The sequence below is a fragment of the Trachurus japonicus genome, chromosome 2 (assembly GCF_045865225.1).
Source record: "Trachurus japonicus isolate A0001 chromosome 2, Traja_1.0".
Classification (NCBI taxonomy): domain Eukaryota; kingdom Metazoa; phylum Chordata; class Actinopteri; order Carangiformes; family Carangidae; genus Trachurus; species Trachurus japonicus.
In genome coordinates, this window is record NC_140908.1 from 10496431 (window position 1) to 10518437 (window position 22007).

The 22007-nt window shown below is 43.6% G+C and overlaps 1 protein-coding gene across 29 annotated transcripts in view; it reads left to right on the forward strand.

Annotated features, from left to right (window-relative positions):
• tns1a (tensin 1a) overlaps positions 1-22007 on the forward strand; it is a 74747-nt gene that overhangs the window by 1538 nt on the left and 51202 nt on the right. For 21 of the 29 annotated variants that reach the window (XM_085800386.1, XM_085800336.1, XM_085800278.1 and 18 more), the window contains exons 2-3: positions 16579-16693; positions 19341-19378. In XM_085800386.1, the coding sequence (XP_085656512.1) occupies positions 16579-16693; positions 19341-19378 (153 nt within the window). Of the gene's footprint in view, positions 1-4582; positions 5095-16578; positions 16694-19340; positions 19379-22007 lie in introns of those variants that run through there. The other 8 variants (XM_085800345.1, XM_085800467.1, XM_085800413.1 and 5 more) reach the window with 7 other exon arrangements.

Below are 22007 nucleotides of genomic sequence, written 5' to 3' on the forward strand. Positions count from 1 at the left end.
CCATTGCACGTCATGCTGTATTTGCTGGTTTTTGATGAGGGGGTTGTGAGTCTTTCATCCCCTGCGCCATATTCCGACGGTCGTTTTTGCACATGTGTATGAGCGAGAAAGGCCAATCTGAGTTCATTGAATGGTATCAGCTCAATGCACACTCTGGCTTTTTTTTTTTTTTTTGGTCTGCTTCCCCTTGAAACCAACGTTTTTGTTTTTTTTTGCAAAACCTGCACTGCAATCTTTGCCTTTTTGCTTCCCTTTAGCAGATAATCAATCATGTGTTACAACTCCGGTATGTCTAAATTGCACTATTTCCTCTTCTCACACTCCTACATGCGCACTTACACACATGTGAGGACACCAGAAACAGTGCCTGAGGTGATCCTCTGATGAATGGTGATGGGTTGGATTTTTTTTTAATGTTCTCTGCACAAACATTTCTCAATCAAAGACACCTTTTTTTGTGTGTGTGTAATGGTCCTACGCCTGGAAACAGTGACCAAACGGCGTAATGCATTGCAAACAGTGACCAAACGGCATAATGCATTGCACCCTCAGCAGTTTTTTCTTTAAAGATGATCGGCCCCTGAGTGAGAATATTACCATAAAGTAATGGGGCTTTTCATGTGCCCTTATATTCTACGTTTTAATCCCCAACTTTGGCTAAAGCTTTAATCCTGGACATGGATCTCGGTGGAAACTTGAGTGTTGCAGTGCTGTAACTCTCCCTCCACTGCCAGCGCTCTGCTGTTGCGTATGAGAACTGCTCGGGCAGCCGTGTGCTGTTATAAAGTCCGGTGATGATGATGATGATGGGAATTTGGTTCATGGTGACGCCGTGGCATGCAGTGCTGCAGCCGCCCGTCTCCTCCAGCAACCCCCCCCCCCCAACACCCTCCCATCAGCACCAACACCAACACCAGCAGCAACCACCACCACCACCCCTCCCCACCCCATTGCCGCAGCTCCTTATCTCTACACCCGCGCTCTATCCAACTACACCCCCCCCCCCCCCCCCTGTCGCACTCTCTTGTATGTGTGTGGAGCTTGTTAGTGCACATACACACTCTTCGACTCCATGCAATGAAACCACAACCTATTATGTACATTCGGTCACAGACGATTTTTCTCTTTTGTTTGAAATGTTATCACCCCCAGAAACACTCGTATGCAAACCATCCATAAATCAGTGTGGTACATGGAGGCTTATTCACCAACTGACCCCAGCCTTTTTATAGAGAGAGGACATCTGCAACATCTTCCACCTACGTATATATGCACCTGTACTGTAAAATGGGACAGATGCTCCACTTGCTCCACCTCTAAGATATAGATATAGACATGTAGCCTTTAGGCATGGCCCACATCTTTACCCTTGGTTCTTATACACTGGGAACATTCATATACATCTATTTTTTGTCTGTATTTGACCCTTTGCAGTAGCTTACAAGAATATTTCAACTCGTTTTCACATACACTCAACATATTCTAGTTATTTATCTGAATACCAGTGTTGCAGCCTTCTTTATTCTTTCTCTTTTCCAGTAATCTAGAATATTGTGGGGAAAAAAGTTCTATTGCACTTAATCAAAACTTCATTTTTCTCCCGATATGATCAACTTTGATATTTCATCCAGCACACAGACTGTTTTCCTTGTTACCGCAACACTCAGCAGCAGTATCAGGCCATCAGGCAGCTGAACTCCGGTTAGACGTACACTGCATCCCTCATCTTGTTTGATTCAACTAATTAAATGAGATCCATGTCTCCAAATGGCATTTTTCAGTCACTTTTTCACAGTGCGCACCACCACAACGACCATTCAGACTGTTGCTGCGCTGTCGCTCCAGCTGCAGCACCGAGAGCTGGTCACGTGACCGACTGGGGAGGTGAAAGTGGAGAGGTAAGGCTCTGTGTCTTCCCCTCCGAGGACCGCCCTGAGGTGTTCAGTTTCCATGGCAACGGGGCTCACGCGGCAGTTCCCGCACGATAGGGCCGGGTTACTACAGGAGATGGTGCTGAGAACATTGTCGGCGTGGCGTGTGGTTGACTGTGAAGGGCTGAGGCTTTTGTATAGGGAAGAGATGTGGCAACAGAGGGAGGGAGGCAGCGGCATGATGATGCGTAAAGGCTTTCTCCATGTGTGTTACTATGGAGACACTATTGTGGTACTATGGAGGGGTAGAACCGTCTCCTCACATCCTATCTCCTTGTCGCTCCAATTTATCTTCCTTTCCGTTTCTTCCCTTGAATCATCTCTTTCCTCATGTCTCTCTGTTTCCTTTCCTTTCATCCTTTTCATCCCCTCATGTCTCCTATCCTCTCTGTTTTTCTTTACATCTGTTGCATCTGATTCCTCCTTTCTCTCCTTGTTTCCTCCCTTCTCTTCTGTATTTGGTGTTTACTTGCTTCCCTATTCATTTAACTAATGTCCCCCCGGGCAGTAAATTCACATCAGGCAGTACTGCAGACAGCCAAAAGAGAGGAGGGTGATGGGAAACCTGTCCACTGAATGGCTCCTTATTCTCTCCCCCTAGATTGCCTCTCCAGCATATGCATGAAAACCTCATTCATTGCTCGTTGTATTTATCACATGCTCCCAGCTTACCTTTCACACTGAGAAATATTGGCCGGCCGTGGCGAGTTGCTGTGCAGGTACGGTGCCCAGAGAATTGCAGACTTCCACTGAATGGCTCAGTGTATTCTGGGCTGGCGTTCAGCATGATGGATGCTTTGTTATTCTAGCATTAAAGCTTTAATGTGATGGATTCTCCAGTGACAGAAGAGGAGACTGCAGAGTCAATGTGGAATACTTCTCTTCAACCCATCCACTGCTTTTTCTTTTTTTTCTCCTCTCCTCTTCTCTTCTCTTCTCTTCTCTTCTCTTCTCTTCTCTTCTCTTCTCTTCTCTTCTCTTCTCTTCTCTTCTCTTCTCTTCTCTTCTCTTCTCTTCTCTTCTCTTCTCTTCTCTCTAATACAACCAAAATATTTGAACATCTTGTCTGGGGGTGTGTTTGCATTGGTGGAGCTGGTGATCAAATATCGCTTTCTCTGTGCATTTGTCAGCACATGTACTTGTGTATTAAAGTTCCCCCAACCTTTAAATAGCTACAGCAGGCTGTTAATGTCGTTAGTCTGGGCTTTAATGGAGAGTTTTACTGTCCCATGATGGTCTAAATCCCTTTTTCCATGAGGACAATTCTGTGGAGGGAGGACAAAGTGAATGTGTAAGTGTGTGTGTGTGTGCCTGTCTGCCTGCCTGTGTGTTTTCAGTGAGCTCCGGCATGTTGCATTGGGAATAAGGGAATAAGAACCTGACCTCACTGTGCAAAAATGTTGTACTGAGAAAATACACCCCTCCCAATAGCAGCCCCAAAATCAATGCTTTTTGCAGGTAGTAAATATCACTTAAATGGCTATTCTGGCTGCATCCAGAGATGGAAAAAACAAACAAACTGCATGCTTAAGCTGTGTATGCAGACAAGCACAAGCACCGCTTAGCATCTGCAGAGTGTCTGAGGGTTGGTTGGAGGCCACTAGAGGCTGCTAGCAACCCAGTTTAGACCAGCTGGCTGCAGGGAAACACTGACTGTCGTGTATCCAACACTGGCACCAAATCCATTGGAAAACCAGCTCAGGAGCTAACATGACGTGCCTTTGCACATCCAGCATTTCTTTATAACATGTCCACACTGTGCTCCTTGCTTACTTTATGTTAATAGAGTTCACACAGAGGCACACATGCACATACAAACACACACACACAGATTATGTGTCAGGTTAGCCTATGGATCGAGGTAACTGTTACAGTGGAAATGATGGAGTGCAGCAGGGATCAATAGAGGGTGTTTTCTCAAAATGAATTGGCTCTTAGCCCTTTATGGATCTGACTGTGGAGTGATGTAATGTGTCCGCACTGCTGATATAATGTTGATTCAGTGCTGTACTTTATATAGATGTACACATGCATATAGTAATCCCTCGCACATGTGCTCAGAAATGCATGCATGTTAAGTTTGCTCACAGGATCTGCAAGCATTGACCAACTTATATGCATACAAAAAGTATATTCAACAATACAATAACAGGTAATTCTAATCAATAGAAATGTGTGAATCTTGATTTAACATTGTGCTACCAGTACTGGCTCATATCTCATGACAAACTGATCCTTTATCAGTTTTTAGGCAGCTTAAAGACTGAAAAGCTGCATTGTAAGTACTCAGCCGTTCAATATAAACAGTTTTTTGAACTTAAGTGGTAACACCAGTGTTCAGCAGGAGAAGTATGTGCCTCCATGTACACCTGTGTATACAATATCTGTTTGTCTGACCACTCGGCTGCATCCCGGCAGCTGCTGGCGAGCGCTCCAGATATTTTGAAGGAGGAGAGGAGATCTGGAAACAGGAAGGGGTTGCCGATGAAAAATTGAAGTGACATTAGCACAGACATGAGCGAGCATGCTTGCAGAAGAGAGGTGGAGGGAAAGAGAGGTGAGGTATGCAATGCAAGGAAAGCCAAACGGGGTGGAGGGGGGTCAATGAATGGAGTGTGTGTGTGTATGTGTGTGTGTGTGTAAAGGGGAAAAGGAGAAAGGAGGGACTAACAAGGATCATTTGAGGAGAGGGGAGTTCTGGCAGGGAGAAAAATAAAGGCCAGGATTCACCTCCCCCCTTTCCTTCATGGAATAAAGTTACCACACTTCAAGAAGGACGGAGAGGAAGGCAGAAGCGAGTGAGAGAACAAGAGAGAGAGTGAAGGAGCAGCACTGGAGGAGGTAGAGCAAGCGAGAGAGGGAGGGAGCTCAGATGAGAGAGACTGACTAAGGCCATCAGAGAGACAAAACGAGAGCAGCATTCCCTTTCCCACCCCGTGTGCACCTCGCACGTCTGGCATGGATCTGTGTCGCCAGAGACGACGTGAAACCGCCGGGAATTTCTGGGAATATTGTGGATTTCTGCCGTGAGCCTGGAGAGCCCTCGGGGTGGCACTTCTTTTTTTTTTTTTCTTTTTCCAGAATGCCCTCTGTGTCTCTGTCTATGCCCTCTGCTCTGGCAGGGAGGGCCAGGACCTGGGTTTGCCTCTCCTGCATGTTTTGGGTAAGGAAACCATTGTCGGGGATGTATGCAAGCTTGTATGTGGGTCAGTGATGAGCAAAAAGGTCAGCATCATCATGGAAAAAGGATTCTGTGGAGAATCAGTATTTACATGCATGAGAGTGGGTACCTGCATTAGTCACGTGAATGATCCACCTGATGGTTTCTCTCCTCAGAGGTTTCTAAATAACCATCTAAACAGGTTTCCTCTGAAATCAGAGGTGGCCTCCAAGTCTTGCATGTGTTCGATGTTTGGCTTAAAGTTGGAGTTTTATTCGAAGGATATTCTACTCACTAAAGGTCAAGTGGTCCTTTCTCATTCGTCCCACCCTGCACGGACTAGCTCGATGAGCAAATCTACAGTAGTCGGCCGAGTTCCGTGATCCGGGGAGGACTAATCTAGTTGACTTGCTCTGTGGCGACTCGCATCGGTGTGTGTTCTTGCGTTGAGTCCACGCGGCCTCGGCTCTGGAGCTATTTCTGGTTTCTCCTGTATAATTTAATCTGCTGCTGCTCGCTTCTCCTTCTATCTGGGACTGACTGAGTGTGTCAGGAACAAGGGGGGCTTTCCACACAGCATCTCGGTTAATAGTAAGAAGGAAAAAAGTCAGGCATGCCAGCCCAGCACACCCCCTGGACAAGCACAAAGTTGTGTTTGGCATTAGAAAACTGAATATGGAGCAGCTTTCTTCCTGTGTATTCACATAAAGTCACTGTTGAGGACTTGCTTTATGTGTGAAGATGCTCCTCAGCCACATAAAACACAGGGTCTTTCCTCTCGGCTGCACTGAAGCAGTGTTGATTTATTGCTTCTTTTGCTTTATAATGTATACACAGTGCGTAATGATCACACCCAAGTGTTAAATGAAGCATCTGTCCTACTTTTCTGTAGCTTGCAGTGGAGGAGTGAGCCATTTAGATGGAAGGGGGAAGGAGGAAGGGGCGGAGGGAAAAGCTCTCACGCAGTTCATACGCAAAGTGAGACACCGGGGTTGTCCACATGCAACGTTATCGCCCTGCACGTCAACAACAGAGAGACAACTGGGGAGGACAGAGAGAGGGGAAGTCTTGATGAGTGACATCAGCAGAGAGGAGGAGGAGGAAGAGTAACGAGCAGAGGCTGAGTGACGTGCGAGGAGTGGGTTCTAAGAAAGCTCCTCAAATACATGCTATTAATAATTTATCAGCCCCATGCACAGAGAGAGAATATTAGATTTGACACGCTGACGGAAACAGCCACAAATGCAGGCTAGCTCCTCCAGCTCTGGCCAAACACTTCTGCGAGCTCATTACAGCCCTACAATATGCTAAGCAGCCCCGCCATGAGTGTGTAACAACAACACAACATCGACGATATGATTTTTTTTTTTTACATAATTCGCTGAAGAGTTTCCTGCTATTTTCCCCAGTGCAGCCATGGCTCTCCATTAAAACCAGGGATTACGTTCCAGTGTCAGGATAAAGACATCCCTTCTTTTTTTTTCTTCATGCCAACCACTTTTCTGCTGTATCAAAACAGAAAGCACCACTCTTCCCTCTTAAAACTCTGATTCTGGCTTCCATGAGTGATTGGCTGCATGGTAAAGAAGGTTGGGAAGCTTTGTTTGCATGAGATGGATGGAACTTCTGCTCAAGCAAACAATAAATCACGGTTAATCCCATCTGTGCAGGCAGGAGTGACTCTCTCTTTCTCCCCAAGAGCAAGAATATTACCACATGTAGCCAACAGGCACTTTGACCTCAGCACTAGCTGTTTCTCTATGATTGAGTACTCCAACAGAAACACGGAAGTCAGTTAAAATAACCTCAATTGGATGTGCCTCTCAAAATAGCTCCACTTAATTACATTAAACATCCAGTGTCACTCTCAAGTATACACACTCCCCCCAACTCTTTTATGGGCAAAATAAAATTAAAACAACTCTCACTATGGTAGAGGAGGTTAAAGAATCACATGTCTATAAAATAACTAACTTCTTGTTAATGTTGTTGGTGGTTTTCCTTAATTTTTTAGCTTTCTTGTGGTTTATTTGACGCTAAATGGCTGTTGTTGTTAAAGGGATAGTTCAACATTTTGGCAGATTGGCCCATTGCCATAATCCCTATAGTTTTAGCAGTAGGTTTGTGACCTTTAATTGTCGGTGCAAGCTGTTTTTAGAATGGCAGAGCAGAGTGGCGAGCTGCTCAGAGCTACACTACAGAGGCTAATGGGATTTCTTGGTTTCACTCATCAAATACACAATCCAACAACTCCAAAACACTCTCATGGACAAGTTGTGACCTGCACATTCACCACGCTATGAGATAATAATGCAACATTACAAGACAGAGTTGTTTTCGATGTAAATTCATGCAAAACCACTGATGTGCGTTCCCGTCATGGTCAGTTTTTTGGCAAGCAGTCTCAAGGCATTTGCCTTGAAAACAACTCTGTCTCGTAACGTTCCTGGCAATAGGCCAATTTGCCAAAATGTTGAACTATCCCTTTAATTCTTATATAGAATGATAAAACACACACACTTTCCGATATAACAAATCTGTTAGAGGCAGCTCACAGACCACTTCTATGTCATAGTCCAGTAGAAGGCAGCCGTACACTGAAAGCCAAGACGTATGGCAGATCCATCATGTCTTCAGTTGTCTAACAGAGTCCCTTATTGACTGGACAGAATCCCCCGAGAGCTCTGAAAATCAATCAGGCTTTGATTGGACTGTTACTGCCCGCCACGCCTCTGTGTGTGTGTGTGTGTGTCACCTCTGTATGAGTGTGTCTCCTGTGTGCACGCTCGTATGTGTGTGGCCCAGTGTGTATTAGGAATGCCGTTTCCCCGCCGCTAACAAGAGTGTATGTCAGGACATACCTGGTGATTAGCTGGCGCTGAGTGAGGAGATTCATCTGAGTAATGAGTCTGTCCCTGCGTCTCTATGTGCTGTATCTGTAACAGCATCAATACTTTTACCGTACATATTAAAAACATAACAGTGTATCTCCACCTAATTTGGATAGTTTGAGTCTAAATGTTGGAAACATATATTAAAAATAAAAATATGAAAAGAGGACATCTTCAACTTGAGTGTAAATCCAATTAATGGGCTATTTTTGAAATATTGGACAACGTAAAGGGTCAAATTATCTCAAGTGGCTTCATCAGGGAACTGCTGATTATGAGGATTTGACCCTCTGGAATAAGTACTGTCCAAACTTTATTGCTCTGTTTTATTACTTTATACTGTGAACTGAGAGCTGTTGATGTGGTTAAGGGGGGAAAAAGTACTTTACAGGAAAAAAAGTTCATTTTTTCCAGCATGGAAATAAAAACGGTGATGATATTTGTGGCTGTGATGATGATGATGTCCACCTCCATGTGACATGAAACTGCACTCAGACCTAGTTTTAGTTTACAGCCTCCAAAGGGACCTCATGTCCTCTTCAGCTGCCACACAGGCTGGCTGTCCGCTGTTAGAGATCCCTCCAGCTCTCTGGAGCTCCGTCCTTCTTCTTCTAACCAGTACGCGCGTGCTGCGTGGCGCTGTATCTTGGAGAAACCGGACCGTCCTCTGGAGAGTGACCCCATCGCTGCAGCTTAACAATGCTCTGTGTATATGTCTGAACAGGTGATTTATATGCGATGTGACCGGATGCCTCCCTGCGGGCCCCCCAGGCCACCACCAGCCGGCCCGTGACCCAGCTTCAGCGCACTTCCCCTGGGCACTAGCTCTACCCTCACTTTTCATACCCGAGCCTGGATCTCTGCCCATGTAGTTTAGTAGATGTTGGCTGGGATGCTGCAGACTAGATCTGTCTGCAGACTATTGGAAACAAGAATGTAGAAGCACTTGAAATAATCGCTATAACACTGCAGTTAATTAAAATTACACAACAGTGTGCAAATCAGCAGAATAAGCAGGAATTTGATATGTATACTATATATACACATTTCAAAGCTGCACTGTAAAAACTCTACATCTTTCCAAGCATATTTGTCTTATTTCTTGTCAAAATGTCTAATTTCTAGTCAAAACTAATCTCTTTCCACTTAAAATAAGACTCATCACCTAAAAATTAACTTGTTTTTAGATCATTTCCAGTGAAAGCAAGTTTTTTGTGCTTGTAATAAGAAAGAAAAACTTACTCAACTGTCAGATTTTTCTACTTATTTCAAGTGAAAATCTGCTTGAAAGAAGTAAAAAGTGTCTAAAAACAAGCTGCTTTTAATGTGATGAGTCTTATTTTAAGTAGAATGAGATTTATTTTGACTAGAAATAAGGCAAATATTCTTGGTAAGATTTTGAATTTTTGCAGTGTGCGTGTCTGTTGTGTTAACACTTACAGTATGTGTTGTTTTTGTCCTCTTATCTCTGACATTAACTCAAAGAGAGGGGAGCTCGTTCGCAAACGCGGCATTCTAAGTTCATTAGCAGTCGACTAATGATCATAAGCGGCCTAGACTTCATGATCACAGCTCATTGATCTTTGTGTCTCTCAGTCGGCATCTGGTATTGATCATATCGCACGTTAGCGCAAACAGTATAACAGCTGCGTCCTCACGTACACACACACAGAAGTGTACATGTTTGCAGGTAGATTTGATGCATCCATACATTATAACATCACACACACATGGAACTTGCAGTGTTTCTGAGTTTGCTGATGCTTGGAGGAGGAATCTACTACAATCTGGCAACCGGCCCACACTGTCGGACCACTGGGATCGGCTGTATTCACTGTCATAAATAAAACATCCTGAACTCATATATATGTTCTTGTAGACTGATCCATACTCCCATGATGTATAGATGTAGAAAGGGAAAGACGTGTGTTATATCAGCGCCGTAAAGCTGTAAAAATTCAGATTGATGTGCTACATATATTTCTTGATTTGTGCTGTTTGTGAATTCCCAAATGTATATACCTCCACTGAAAGAGAGTGTGCATGTGGACTATACAGTTACAGCCTGCTAGACATGCTTTCCTATGATCATGGGTGCTTCCTATCTGCCAATCACGATGTGCCCATAATCACAGCGAAGAAGGCCCCTTGGGGGTTATAACCAGAACAATGACTGTCCTGATGAGAGCTTTCACTCTCCCCTCTGTTATTTTCTCATCCACTGTAAAAACTGTTCATAAATGGAGGGCCATAGGACAGAACCTCATCAGCCTGGGAGTCATGGCTAAGACTTGTTAATTTAGAGGGTCTTTGACGTGTAGAATTTGAAGATGCCTCTGATTTCTGTGCCGAGTAAAGCGGGTGAAACAAACGCGATCTGGCAGTGTAGCTCCATCGGAATCAAATCTCAGGCTTCGTCTTAGCCCTACCCCGCTAATTCCAGCCGTTTGATATGCCATCTGCGCGTTGAGATCACAGATTCAGACGGAGTTCAAGAGCGGCGGCTGCCAACGAGAGCAGAGTTTCCCACGAGGTGATGCTGAGTCTCACAAAATTTGGGAAAATGTGGAAAGACTATGACGTAGGAACAAATAATCTGAAGAGGATCACTCCATTGATTTGACCCATACTGTAGATCATTATAGATATTTACTGTATTAAAAATCGTTCACATGGATTGAGATAGTGTATGAAACATGGACATGTTGACACACAAATATAACAAATATCATCCTGGGTCTCGCTTCCCCTCTTTTTGTGTCTCTCATTCTGGTTTTCTTTCTCTCTCTCTGTCTCACAAAGGCGCCCATTGTTCCTGACAGAATTTCAATTTGGTGGAAATTGAAAGCAGGTGTGGCTCCGCTTTTTTTTTTTTTTTCATCTCGGAAGGGGTGCAGGACTTTTCTCTTCTCCCGGCCTGTTACTTTCTGTGGGGCCTGTTCCTCATGCTCGACTTCACTGAGTCATGTCGTCCAGTGTTTTTTGGGGCTTGGCTTGGCATTCTTTGTCTTTGTCTTTTTTTTTTTCCCTTGGCCTCCGGAGTGACTCATTCGCTCCCCGTCCATCAGCCAGGTAGTCCCTCATCCTGGAATCCTTTCACTGTGGGTCACCCCCATTGTTTATGTGTAAGAAGGAATATTTAGCACTTGATTTTATTTTTTAAAAAGACAAAAAAACTGCACCCCGGAGAAGAACATGTGTTCCTTCTGCTAAGTTTTACACAGATAAACACAAATTCTGCTAAAAATGTCTTCACTGTCTGACTTTAATCTCCAAAGGCCTGTATTTATTGCACTAATTGTTTCTATGAGACACTTATTGCACATCAGGGGACCCTCGATTAATGGACTACACCGGGTTTGTGTCAAATTACATCATTATGCAAAATGATACTGTGGCCTACATCTTCTCTCCAACATGGCCCTCTTTGTGTTTTTAAAACCATTCTTCCAATTCATGCAAAAAGACGCTCCTCTAACTGAGCCCTAAGTGGAACCACATGTGGAGTTTTACATTGGAAGGAGGCGTGTTGGCCATGCGTATGGGAGTGAAGCTGGAAGTTTGTGTTGACACATGTGTGAATGTGGATTTGGATGTCTGGGGCTTAGTGCCAGATGTGGACGCTAGATATGCACCTGGCAAAAAAACAGGAGGTCCTGGTTACAGATGTTTATCCTTATACCGAGACGCTCCATTCATGGCGGTTAATGAGTGTAGCTTCAGAGCACTTCTCATTTCAGATACGTTGTTGTCGGTCGGGTGTAAAATTTGGTTAAAAAAGTGCAGGAAACTGGTGAGCTGCTGTTTAGCTTCAAATCAACGAGCAACGCAAAGAATAAACTGTGGTTTTTATTCATGTGCTTGAGATTTTGGAATTCAAATAACAACCAATCAAACGGCACTCGAAGTGTTCCCATCTTTCTTTTAGTTTTAAGCACTGGCAGTCTGTGAAGTAGATTTATATGAGTCTTGACATTTGTCAAAACGGCCACCATCAAACTGAAACTGTTTTAATTGAAGCCAAACTTCTTGGAGTTGTGCAAGAACTAAAACTGTGTTTATACTCTGAACCATCTTCCACCAGGACGAGGCCTTGTACTGTATTCATCTAGTTCAAATGCGTGACTGGACACACGTTTCTTTTAGGATCATTTGTATGTGCCACGGCTAATTTGTGTTTATGCGTCGTCTCTGAGCAGAAGGACAGAGCGGTGCCTTTGACGGAGTCGTCTCACCACCTCACCCCCCTCCCTCCCTTTTCAATTCCCTCCTGCTCCTTCGTCTTGGCTCTAAGTGGGGTCGCGGTCGAGGTAGCGTAGTGATGCTTTTCATTAGCTAAGTGCAACTGGGGGAGAGGAGCACAGAGCCTTGATTTACTGGGCCTGCTGTCTATATGCCTGGACACACACACTCACAAAAACACCTTCTCTCCTCTTTCTCCATCCCTAGCTCTTAGACTGTACACTCTATCCCTTTATCCCTCCTTTTCTCCCCATATACACCCATTTCCCTTCCCCTCTCTAGCTTCTCTGTCTGTCTCTCTACATAACTCTCCTCTCCATTTTCTCCCTCCGGCCTCTCCTGGGAGTCTCGCTCTAACACGACACTGAGGACAGGGCTTGTGAGTTGTCAGTTTTCTGCATCGGCTTGTCTTGTGGATGACTGCTTTCAGATGTGCGCCATCTATGTCGAAGTGTCTGTCTTTTAGATCGAAAACGGACTCCAAGTTTCGATGATAAATGATCAGATTTTGGCCGGTGATGTATGAGGCTTTATTTACCAAAAAATCAACTTGGCTGAACATTAAAGGGGACATATTATTGAAATATCTCTTTTTGAAGACTCTTTATTGGGTGTTTGTCTTGCCTTCTGGCCCCCAAAATGTGAGACTTGACAAAAAAATATGTAATGTTCAGGCTCCCTAGGTTGAAATCCATGTGGTTTTAAGAGCTGTTCCCTCAGTTGTCTTCCAGTGATGTAACTAGGATTCGAATTTGCATAACACCACCCCTACCTGGGACCGGTAGAAGGGGCGGGGCAAGCAGTGGTTCATTTGCATTTAAAGGGACAGGCACTGACACCAGCCGTTCTGAACAGGGCTGTTTTGAGAGGATGAAAAGAGCTGTGATGTTTGATCCTTGGGGTATTTTGACCAAAGCATGTCACAGACAGGTCTTTAAGACACTGTGGAACTATTTTAATTTGTGGAAAGGGGGCATAATATGTCTCCTTTAATGAAGATTTCCACATGGTGTCATTCATAAAACACCATATTATATTCATGAAGATGATTTAATCTTTTTTTTTTAACTCATATTACATCCAAACAGCCTCACATCAGCAAAGATTAAAAAAGAAAGTCGCAGATGATTGACTCCTATGTGGTTACTGTAAAAAGCTGATGGCACGCATTAGACTAGAGAATCAGATTTCTGTATCAGTGCATAATTGTGACATTTTTACTCCCTGAAGACAAAAGCGTTTTCCTAAAATGAAGTGTGTGAGAGCCAGTGAAACAATGAGGGTCATTTCCATTGTAAGAGGCAGAGACTGCTATGATCTCTCTTTCTCTCTTTGTTGATTACCTGCCAGTTAAGCTGCTGAGGCCCTTTTCCCTCTTGAATCCCAGATGCTGCATGGCAGTCGTCCAAGAACCATTTGCACTCCTGTTGTGGCGATACTCACTGTGGGCCTGTGTGCCAGGGCATGCATGTTTCTGTGTGTGTGTGTGTGTGTGTGTGTGTGTGTGTGGTGAGAATGTGTGTGTGCAAACTTGTCGTTGTATGTCTTTCTCTCTCTTTTTTAAAAATCCTACCTCATCCATCATTGTTTGACAGGACACACTGACCCAAGTTGCCGTGGCAGCCAGGTAACCATGGCACCTGCCTGTGACACAGCTGGCTGCGTCTGATTGGTTTAAGCGGTGGCTTTATGCCAGGTCATCTTTAACATCATGGCTGTAGAGTGGCACCAACGTGCTCCATCTGCTATTTTTAAAACTGGCCACTGCATAAGATGTCCCTTATTGGCTTATGTACTCTAAAACTGTTTTTTATTTTGTTTCTATTAATGTATAGAAAATATATAACATAAAAAATATTGACCTTAACCCACTGGAAAATATCTCCTGATGTCTAAGGAGAGGAAATATTCCAATATTAATGCATTTGAATTAGATAGGCATGCACTGGGAGTTCTATTTCTTCACTTTTGCAATATTGTTTTTCCCCTCTCACATTGTCCTTTTTAATTTGTCTAGCTCAGCAGTCCTGCGAGAGTAATGATGGATGTCAGTCAGCTCAGATTACATCCCCTCACTTTAATGAAACTGTGTGTGGGAGACGCGTCTGTGGTCTGACTGTGTTTAAACCTGCTGCTGTTCGGCACATCAACAAACACAGGTCGCTAATGAGACGGATGGCAGAGTGGCTGTTAATTAAGTCTATTTTTTTTTTTACAGGAATGATCAGTGCCTGTAGCATATTGTTGCTTTGAAGCTACCTGTTGCAACGCGCTGTGTTTTGGCCCTGTGCAGCCAAGGTCGGCCATGATTCCTCTCCGGAGCTTATAGCAAGTGTGTCACAGTGTGACAAAAGCCATTAAGATTTAGGGAGATAGGGGAGCGAAAATGCTGAGAAATACACTTCTGTAAAAGCTCTGAGCCAAATTGACTGCAGCACACGGAGAGAGAGAGAAAGAGAGTGAGAGAGAGAAGCTGTGCAGCTTCAGAAAGTCGCCAAAAAATGAGCTGCAGGGCAGTGAAGTAAAGGATTACACATCTTATTCTTTCTTTCATCACGGAGCCTCATCGCACCTGCAAACAGTGTTATGGTTGTAGGCTGCGGCTCACACACCATCTGTGTGAGTGAGTGAATTAGTGGCACATTGTAAAAGAGGTGAGATCTCCAGTAGGAGTCGGTGAAACTGTGAGATGATGGAAGAACATGCGCTTTGTCTCCTCTTCATTTATTTGTTTCACCTTTTTCTCAACAGTTGGAAAGTGACATAAGAGACATAATTGGAAGCACTCACTGATAATTTGTCAGATTGGCCGAATTAGTGTTAAGTATTCCTGGAGGCAGTCATTCCTCCAAGGTGATAGTTGGAACAAGGTGTCTATATAAAGTGCAGTTTTCACTGCGATTTACAGTCCAGCGGAGCCCAGCCCAGACCGGCCCAGCTGCACAAATACACAAAGGAAATGACATCATCATTATGACTCACTGAGGAGGCTGTTCAGACAGAGGGATGGAGGGTGTTTGTTCTCCTTGGCCTGACTTTGGAGCTGCCAGATGAAGAAAAGCTTGGAGATCTTGAATTTGCTGTCTGTCCTTCTTTATGTGTTTGACCTTCAGACTGGGAAAGTATGAAACAGCTTTTTTTTTTTGCCCTTTATTTTTTTTACAATAGCATAAAAGCTGATTGAAGCACATGCAACCCAAACAAGTGGAAAAGACAATGCATCATGGTTAAAACTGATCACTGTCAATCAATCAGTGTCACATTTAGCTGTGTGGAATATCACTGACCTATTTACAGCAGTTTGCAGGCCTTGGAAAGTTTTGGAAATGCCGCAATATGCCAGATATTCGTCGGATAAGCCACGAGCAGCATGCATACATTATTATCATCATCATCATCATCATTGGGGTTTGATACCTTTTGCTTTTTGGGAGGCGGGAGCTGTGTCCTCACTGCTCTGCTCAGGTTTTGGTGCAGTTTCTAGAGCTGCCGTGTCCTCAGGCTGCTGAGAAAAATGTTCCAGCGCCACCCACCAACCCCCCTCTGACACACACACACACACACACACACACACATATGCATGCGGAGAGTACAGTGCATGCACATACACGGGCCTACATCATTCCTAGAGTTTTTGAGGTTGTTGGCTGCTGTGAGGCTTTTCTCTCTCTCCTCTTCATCATTAATTAGTCATTTAATTAGAGAACTTCAAAGTGAAAACATCCTCTGCTGGTGGGCGGACTGTGTCAGTGTGTGTGTGCGTGTGTGTGTTGTGCAATGCATTCGCAATATTGTGACATCAAGTCATGTCAGTTATGAAATTGTGTGTTCGTACAGATGAATTTCTCTTTGGTCTTTTGTTAAATTACAAAAAAACAATATCGTGTGGTGGAAAAAATGTGAAAATGTGATGTTTTGTGAATCATTTTGAAATATTGCTACTTTTTTTCTCAGAAATGTTGCTTTTGAAGGTGTTCTTGCTCTTTATCAAACCATAACTATTTTTAAAATCAATAAAAATCAGGATAAGCAAACAATTCACACATTAGTGGCGCCTTTCATCCTGAAAACAGTACTTTCTCTATTCTTTATAACTTATATATAAAGTACTAAATGTATACAGCCTGTTCCTCGGCTCTTTAAGGAGGAAAATTGTACGTTTTCTTACATATGAAGAAATAAAAAGCGAAATTAAACAAAGACATGAGTGAACCAGTCAAACCCTGATGTGCAGCCATAGACGAATGCATCATAGCTGAATACCAAATGTGTTTCCATTGGCCGTCGACCTGCTGGCATCCGTTCAACCCACTCACTCCTGATCCCCCCCCTCTTTCTCTCTCTCTTCCATCAGCCCGACGAGCTGGAGGGCGTCCACACACACACCTTTAAGCTGAAGCCATTCAAGAAGGCCAAGAGTTGTGACATATGCAAGCAGGCCATCACCAAGGAGGGCCTCATCTGCAAAGGTGAGTCTTACAACCACACAAGACACATTACAACACATATACATACTATTGTAAATGGAAATCCTCTCTTGGTTTGTTCAAAGAGAAGGACAGAATAACCATGCTTTTAATCTACCAGTCCATCACAACGCATAGTGAGGTCGTCAGATTGTTGTTGCCATTGGAAACATTAAATTGCATCAGTTCCTGTCAGCAGAGGACTTTTCCAGGGAAAGGCCTCTCGGATATCAGGTTTTTAGAGCAGCAAATGTAGGTTAGTGTTGTTGATAGACTGATCTTTCATATTCCATACTTCACATGTGTCTCCCCCTTTCATCTGACTGCTTTAGTGCATACAGTGTACAGTAAAGTGCAGTCCCTCCCTCCCTTTAAACCCCAGCCTCTGGTCTCTCCCTCCACAACCCAGTCACATGTTTTCTATTCTAATTTTAGAAGAACTAAAGGTTTTATTGTCACTCCAAGAAAAGTCCAGGGGACGTTAACGTTACAGGACTCCCGGGCAGCCTCACATTTTCCTCTCTCTTCTTCCTTTCTCTCTCCCTCTGTCTCTGTTCCCACACTTTTCACCCGCTCCTTCCTTTTTGAACTCCAAAACGCAGCAACGTCTTTAGCAGAAGCAGAGCTGACAAACACACAGAAGCCCGGGAGTAGAGAACGAGCCTGTATGGGGCTTTGGCTGAGGATTTGCTGTTAAAATTAGCATGGCTGCTGCTGCATTAGCCTAGATAAGAGGGAAAAGGGGGAGACGGGGGATGAGGGGGTGGCGGGGTAGAGTGAGGCAGGATAAAGAGAGAGAAATTGGGGTATAGGGGGATTGGGAGATATACATGGAAAACAAAGGAAAGAGAGTGCAAAGGGGAGCATAGGAGAATTACTTTCCCTTTCATCCCTCTTTTGTTCACCCATCCTCTATGTTAAAATGCAGCAGAGTGCATTAAGCTCTCCTTGACAAATGGTAAATCTTAAAGTCATCCAGCCCAAAACCCAAAACTGCCTCCTTAAGTCCTACAGTGACAGAACGTGCACTTGTGTATTCAGCAAAAACTGATCACTCAAACAGGAGCCTGTCCCCCTGATTTACTGTCTGTGCCGTCAACTCCTTAAAATTCATGCCGCAGAGCCGAATATTTCTCAAGATTCACATAATTAACATCAGAAATTTTAATGTGTGCAAAAATGTCAACATGCACATGTAGGCCCCGTGTTTCTGGGTTATTTACATTTTCCTTTGCTCTTTTCTGAGGTGAAGCAGTGTGAGATTAGGCGTGTTACCTCCCGTGGATAAGTAGGACTCATTAACAGTGTATAAAACCATACAATGGTAATTATTCCCCCTGGTGCCTGTGCGGATCGGCTGCATGTTTCCAAGACGTTGTGAAGAAACTTCATTATGGTTCCAGTTCCAGTTTCCTTTATGGATTTAACGATGCGTTTAATGTTTTTTGGAATTTACACAGAAGCGGCGCAGGCAGACGTTTTCTTGAACGTGATCTAGATGTTACAAGCACTCAAGTTTTACAACGCCTCAGACAAGTTTTAACGACCATCTGGTCTCAAATATGATTTTTGATATCAGCATCAGTAGTCAGACATTTGTTCGACTTCTCCGCCAGTTTTAAAGTGTTAAGACCTTCCAGGTTTGGACAGCTGCATCTCTTCCCTCTGGTTACTTACCATCTCCAAATAATCACCAATCAGTGCTTCACACAAAATGACTAAGTTATCCATTTATCACCATTACACAGGTTTACCTTAATTAACCAGAGTGTTTTTCTAACGGACCACCCAGAGCAACCCTCTCCTTACCTGGCACCCACTGTTTCCTCATCCACTCGTTCTGCTCACTCATCAGAAATATGCATTTACACACACACTTACATGTGCACACACATATATACCACCTGGGGACCACCTAGGTCGACAGCGAGACGGCAGGTGTGAAGGAGGGTCAAGGGTCGGATCTGCCCAGACGCCAAAACATGACCTGGAGGTCGACACAGCTCTCCCTCCGCCTCTGCTTCTCATGATGACATAAATATTTAACACATCTTATTTGTACTTAACTTAACAAAACTCATCGTTTGACCTATATTAGCAGCTTTTTTTATTGTGATCAAATTTTTATTTTCATTTCCATTCAGTCAAACAAAAATATTGCAGGGGATACAATATGGATTCTCAGAGAAAGACAATTAGGAATCAGGAAAGATGAAGATGTCATAGGAAAGAACATGGTAAGAGTATTGATTATAATAATAATAATAATGAAAATAATAATTTAAAAAAATAAAATGAAATAAAATAAATAAATAAAATAGTAATAATACAAATTAATAATAAAAAAAACAAAAAACATACTTAACCTACAAAAATAAACACACACACATACTCACAAACATATTGACTTCTAGAGGCACTATATCAGCATCTTTTTATAACATGCCTTTGTTTGCGTTATGTGGCCACATGGGGGCAGCACCACAGCATGTAAGTGTCAGGACACACGCAGTGCACTCAGCAGAAGCGATCAGTTTAGACAAGGAGCATCAGTGTGTTTTTCCTCCTCTCTTCTTGCATTGATCTGGTGGAGAATGTGTGTAAATGTGTGCGTCGTTCAGCTGTGACTCTTCTGTCTCCTCTCTTCCAGCGTGCCGTTTGTCCTGCCATAAAAAATGTGAAGTAAAGGTAAGACAGTGAATATCTCTTTCAACATATAACACTGACATGCAAATGCCTGCTCATATGCAAACTCACACGTATAATCATGCATGCATATGAGTATTTAACACACTATACAAGATTTAACTGCAGAAAGAAAAATGTGTCAGAAAACAGAATGTGAGGCTTTCATGGGAGGAGAGGAAGTGAAGCAGCATCTCTGCTTCCTTGCATCAAATTGCGTATTCCACATTTCCACCTCTTCGAAGTGGCGCTCAGCACATTTGATCCCAATCTGCAGTGGAAAGGGGAAGAATGCACGGGGGAGTGTAAATGAAAAAGGAAGGAAGGGAGGAATGAATAACGCAGAGGAGGGAGGAAAAGGGCGGAGGTGAAAAGTGTAGCAAGTTTACTCTTAGTGGTTTGAGATGTGACTGGTTTGGGAGAGATGTTGCAACATCTCTTCTCTTCTTTTCTCCCTGATTCTCACTTCCCACTTCCTTTTTTCTCCCCCCAAAGCCATCGCTGTACCCAAATATTACTATAGGAACAAAAGCTGTTTGTTCCCAAATCCATCTGGGTGAAGAGAAATCTGCCAAATACCTCTAAAACCAGGCAAAGCCATTTGTGGTGGCAGTTGGGGGAATAATCAGGATAGCCAGAATCATGAGTCATTCATTCTGGTGGTGACAGACACTGGACAGGAGGAGGAGCAAGAGGTGTGTGTGTGTCTGAGATGAAAACCGATAATAGTACATCAAATAAATAATGTTGAAAGCAGCAGAGGGAGATCATAAAGGTTGTAAAAGTGCGGTTCATGGCGATGCTTTCTTCACCTGACTCTGCGCTGACCTTGAACAGTAAATTTGTCATAAAGCACAATGAGGTCGTCACCGGGGGTTTGAAGTTCACCAGACTTGAAGATAAATGCAGCGCTGGACTGATTTCCTGACATGTATTTATTATTTCAAGCTGCCACAACTTCCCTTTTTTTATTCTGTACAGAATAAGAACGTCAGAAGAATGTTTTGATTGTAGTGTTATTGTGTTTTTATGGCATTTTGATAGTAAATGATTTTAACGTCTGATGTGAGACAGTATAATAGATTTTCCCATTGACTATTCAAATTGATATTTAAAATCTGATGTGATGGAGGTTTTTGATGAAGAAGCATCTAGTGACATTTCCTGACATCTGTTGGTGAGCAGAGAAACTGCAACAACATGGAAACATCCACTGTACTCCAACTGACAGACAGTCAGAGAAACACTGTGTATCATAAGTGCACTTATTTTTTTAATTGCTTCATTTAATGGAGGATATAAATGTCTTTTACACAGCTCATTTCACCCAAAATAATCTGATTTATTGCACCTTTGAAGTCCATAGAATATTTTAGCCAGTGTCCTTGTAATCTTGTTGTCAGTGCAGCGAAACTTTGAAGAATCTGTGACCGCATGCGGTTCCATCATTAACTCATAAAACTTATGAAAATGTCTTTGCAGAGCATCCAAAAGACAAATGTCCAGTAATGTGCCTTGATGAGGAACGGCTAATAGTTTCTGGCCACCGCTCGCGCTCTGTTTTCCTTTCCGTCCGACCGCAACCGTCTCTGTGTGAGCGTCTGTTATTGGAGCCCTGAGAAAGGCGACAGATGCGTGCCTGTCCCGCAGCGTGGAGGAGACAGACAGAACTTCGGAGCGACCTCAATGTGCTTCTTATGGGTGTCTGGTGGGGGGGTAGTTGTGGCTGGGATACAGCACTGAAATCTGGCCGGACACCCAAGTTGCGGCTGGAGACAGAGGCCTCTCTGTTAGACGGGAGTCTGGTGCACCAGGTCTTCATACCTGACTCGCCCGCTGTGGCTTCTCTGAGACGTTTTCAGTCATGCAGGAAATGTTTGGTGTAAGAAAGGAGATGAAGAATATTTTATAAGAAGCTGGTGAGGCTAATGTGTTAGCAATAGAAAGAATATCTAACGCTGAAGCTGCTTCTTTTCACAAGTCCTGCATCCTCACTTGTAGTTTACGTCCAGCACAGCACTGTGTGTGGACCAGTTTGACTTGCACATTACATATGCATGTCATCACCATGGAAACTTGACTTATTTATTATTATGGTCACATGTGGACTTCCATTACCTGGTTTCAGGGTTCATTTTGGCTCTATTGCATCACGTGATGCAAACAGGTCCGTTCAGTGTCCATGTGTGCAGGACAAGTATGTCTGTTGTCTTGCATCGACTGGACATCTGAGTATCTGCACAGCTCTCTGTTTTCTCTCACTCTCCATGGAAAGGAGCCCTGCAGTATTCCTTATGATTTATCCCTGCCATGTCTTGGAGGAGCCTCCTGGAATGAGGCTGCGGCGGTTTTGTGCTGGAAGACACAGGCGAGGTTTGGCAAAGGGAGAGCCAGGGCCGGAGAGGAATGATGGGAAGAGGCCGGACCAGACGAGCGAGAGCGCAAGACATTTGAATATTCCTCATGTAAACAACTGGCTTGATTTCCTACAGCACTGTTTACATGTTTGTGTTGTGTTTTTGCTCAACTCAGAGTGGCCTTATTCGACAAGATGTGTTGCTGCTGCAGCTCTTACCTGTCCCCTTGGATAGTCAGAGCCAAGTTGAAACTTCCAGTCTTACAAAAACAGTCT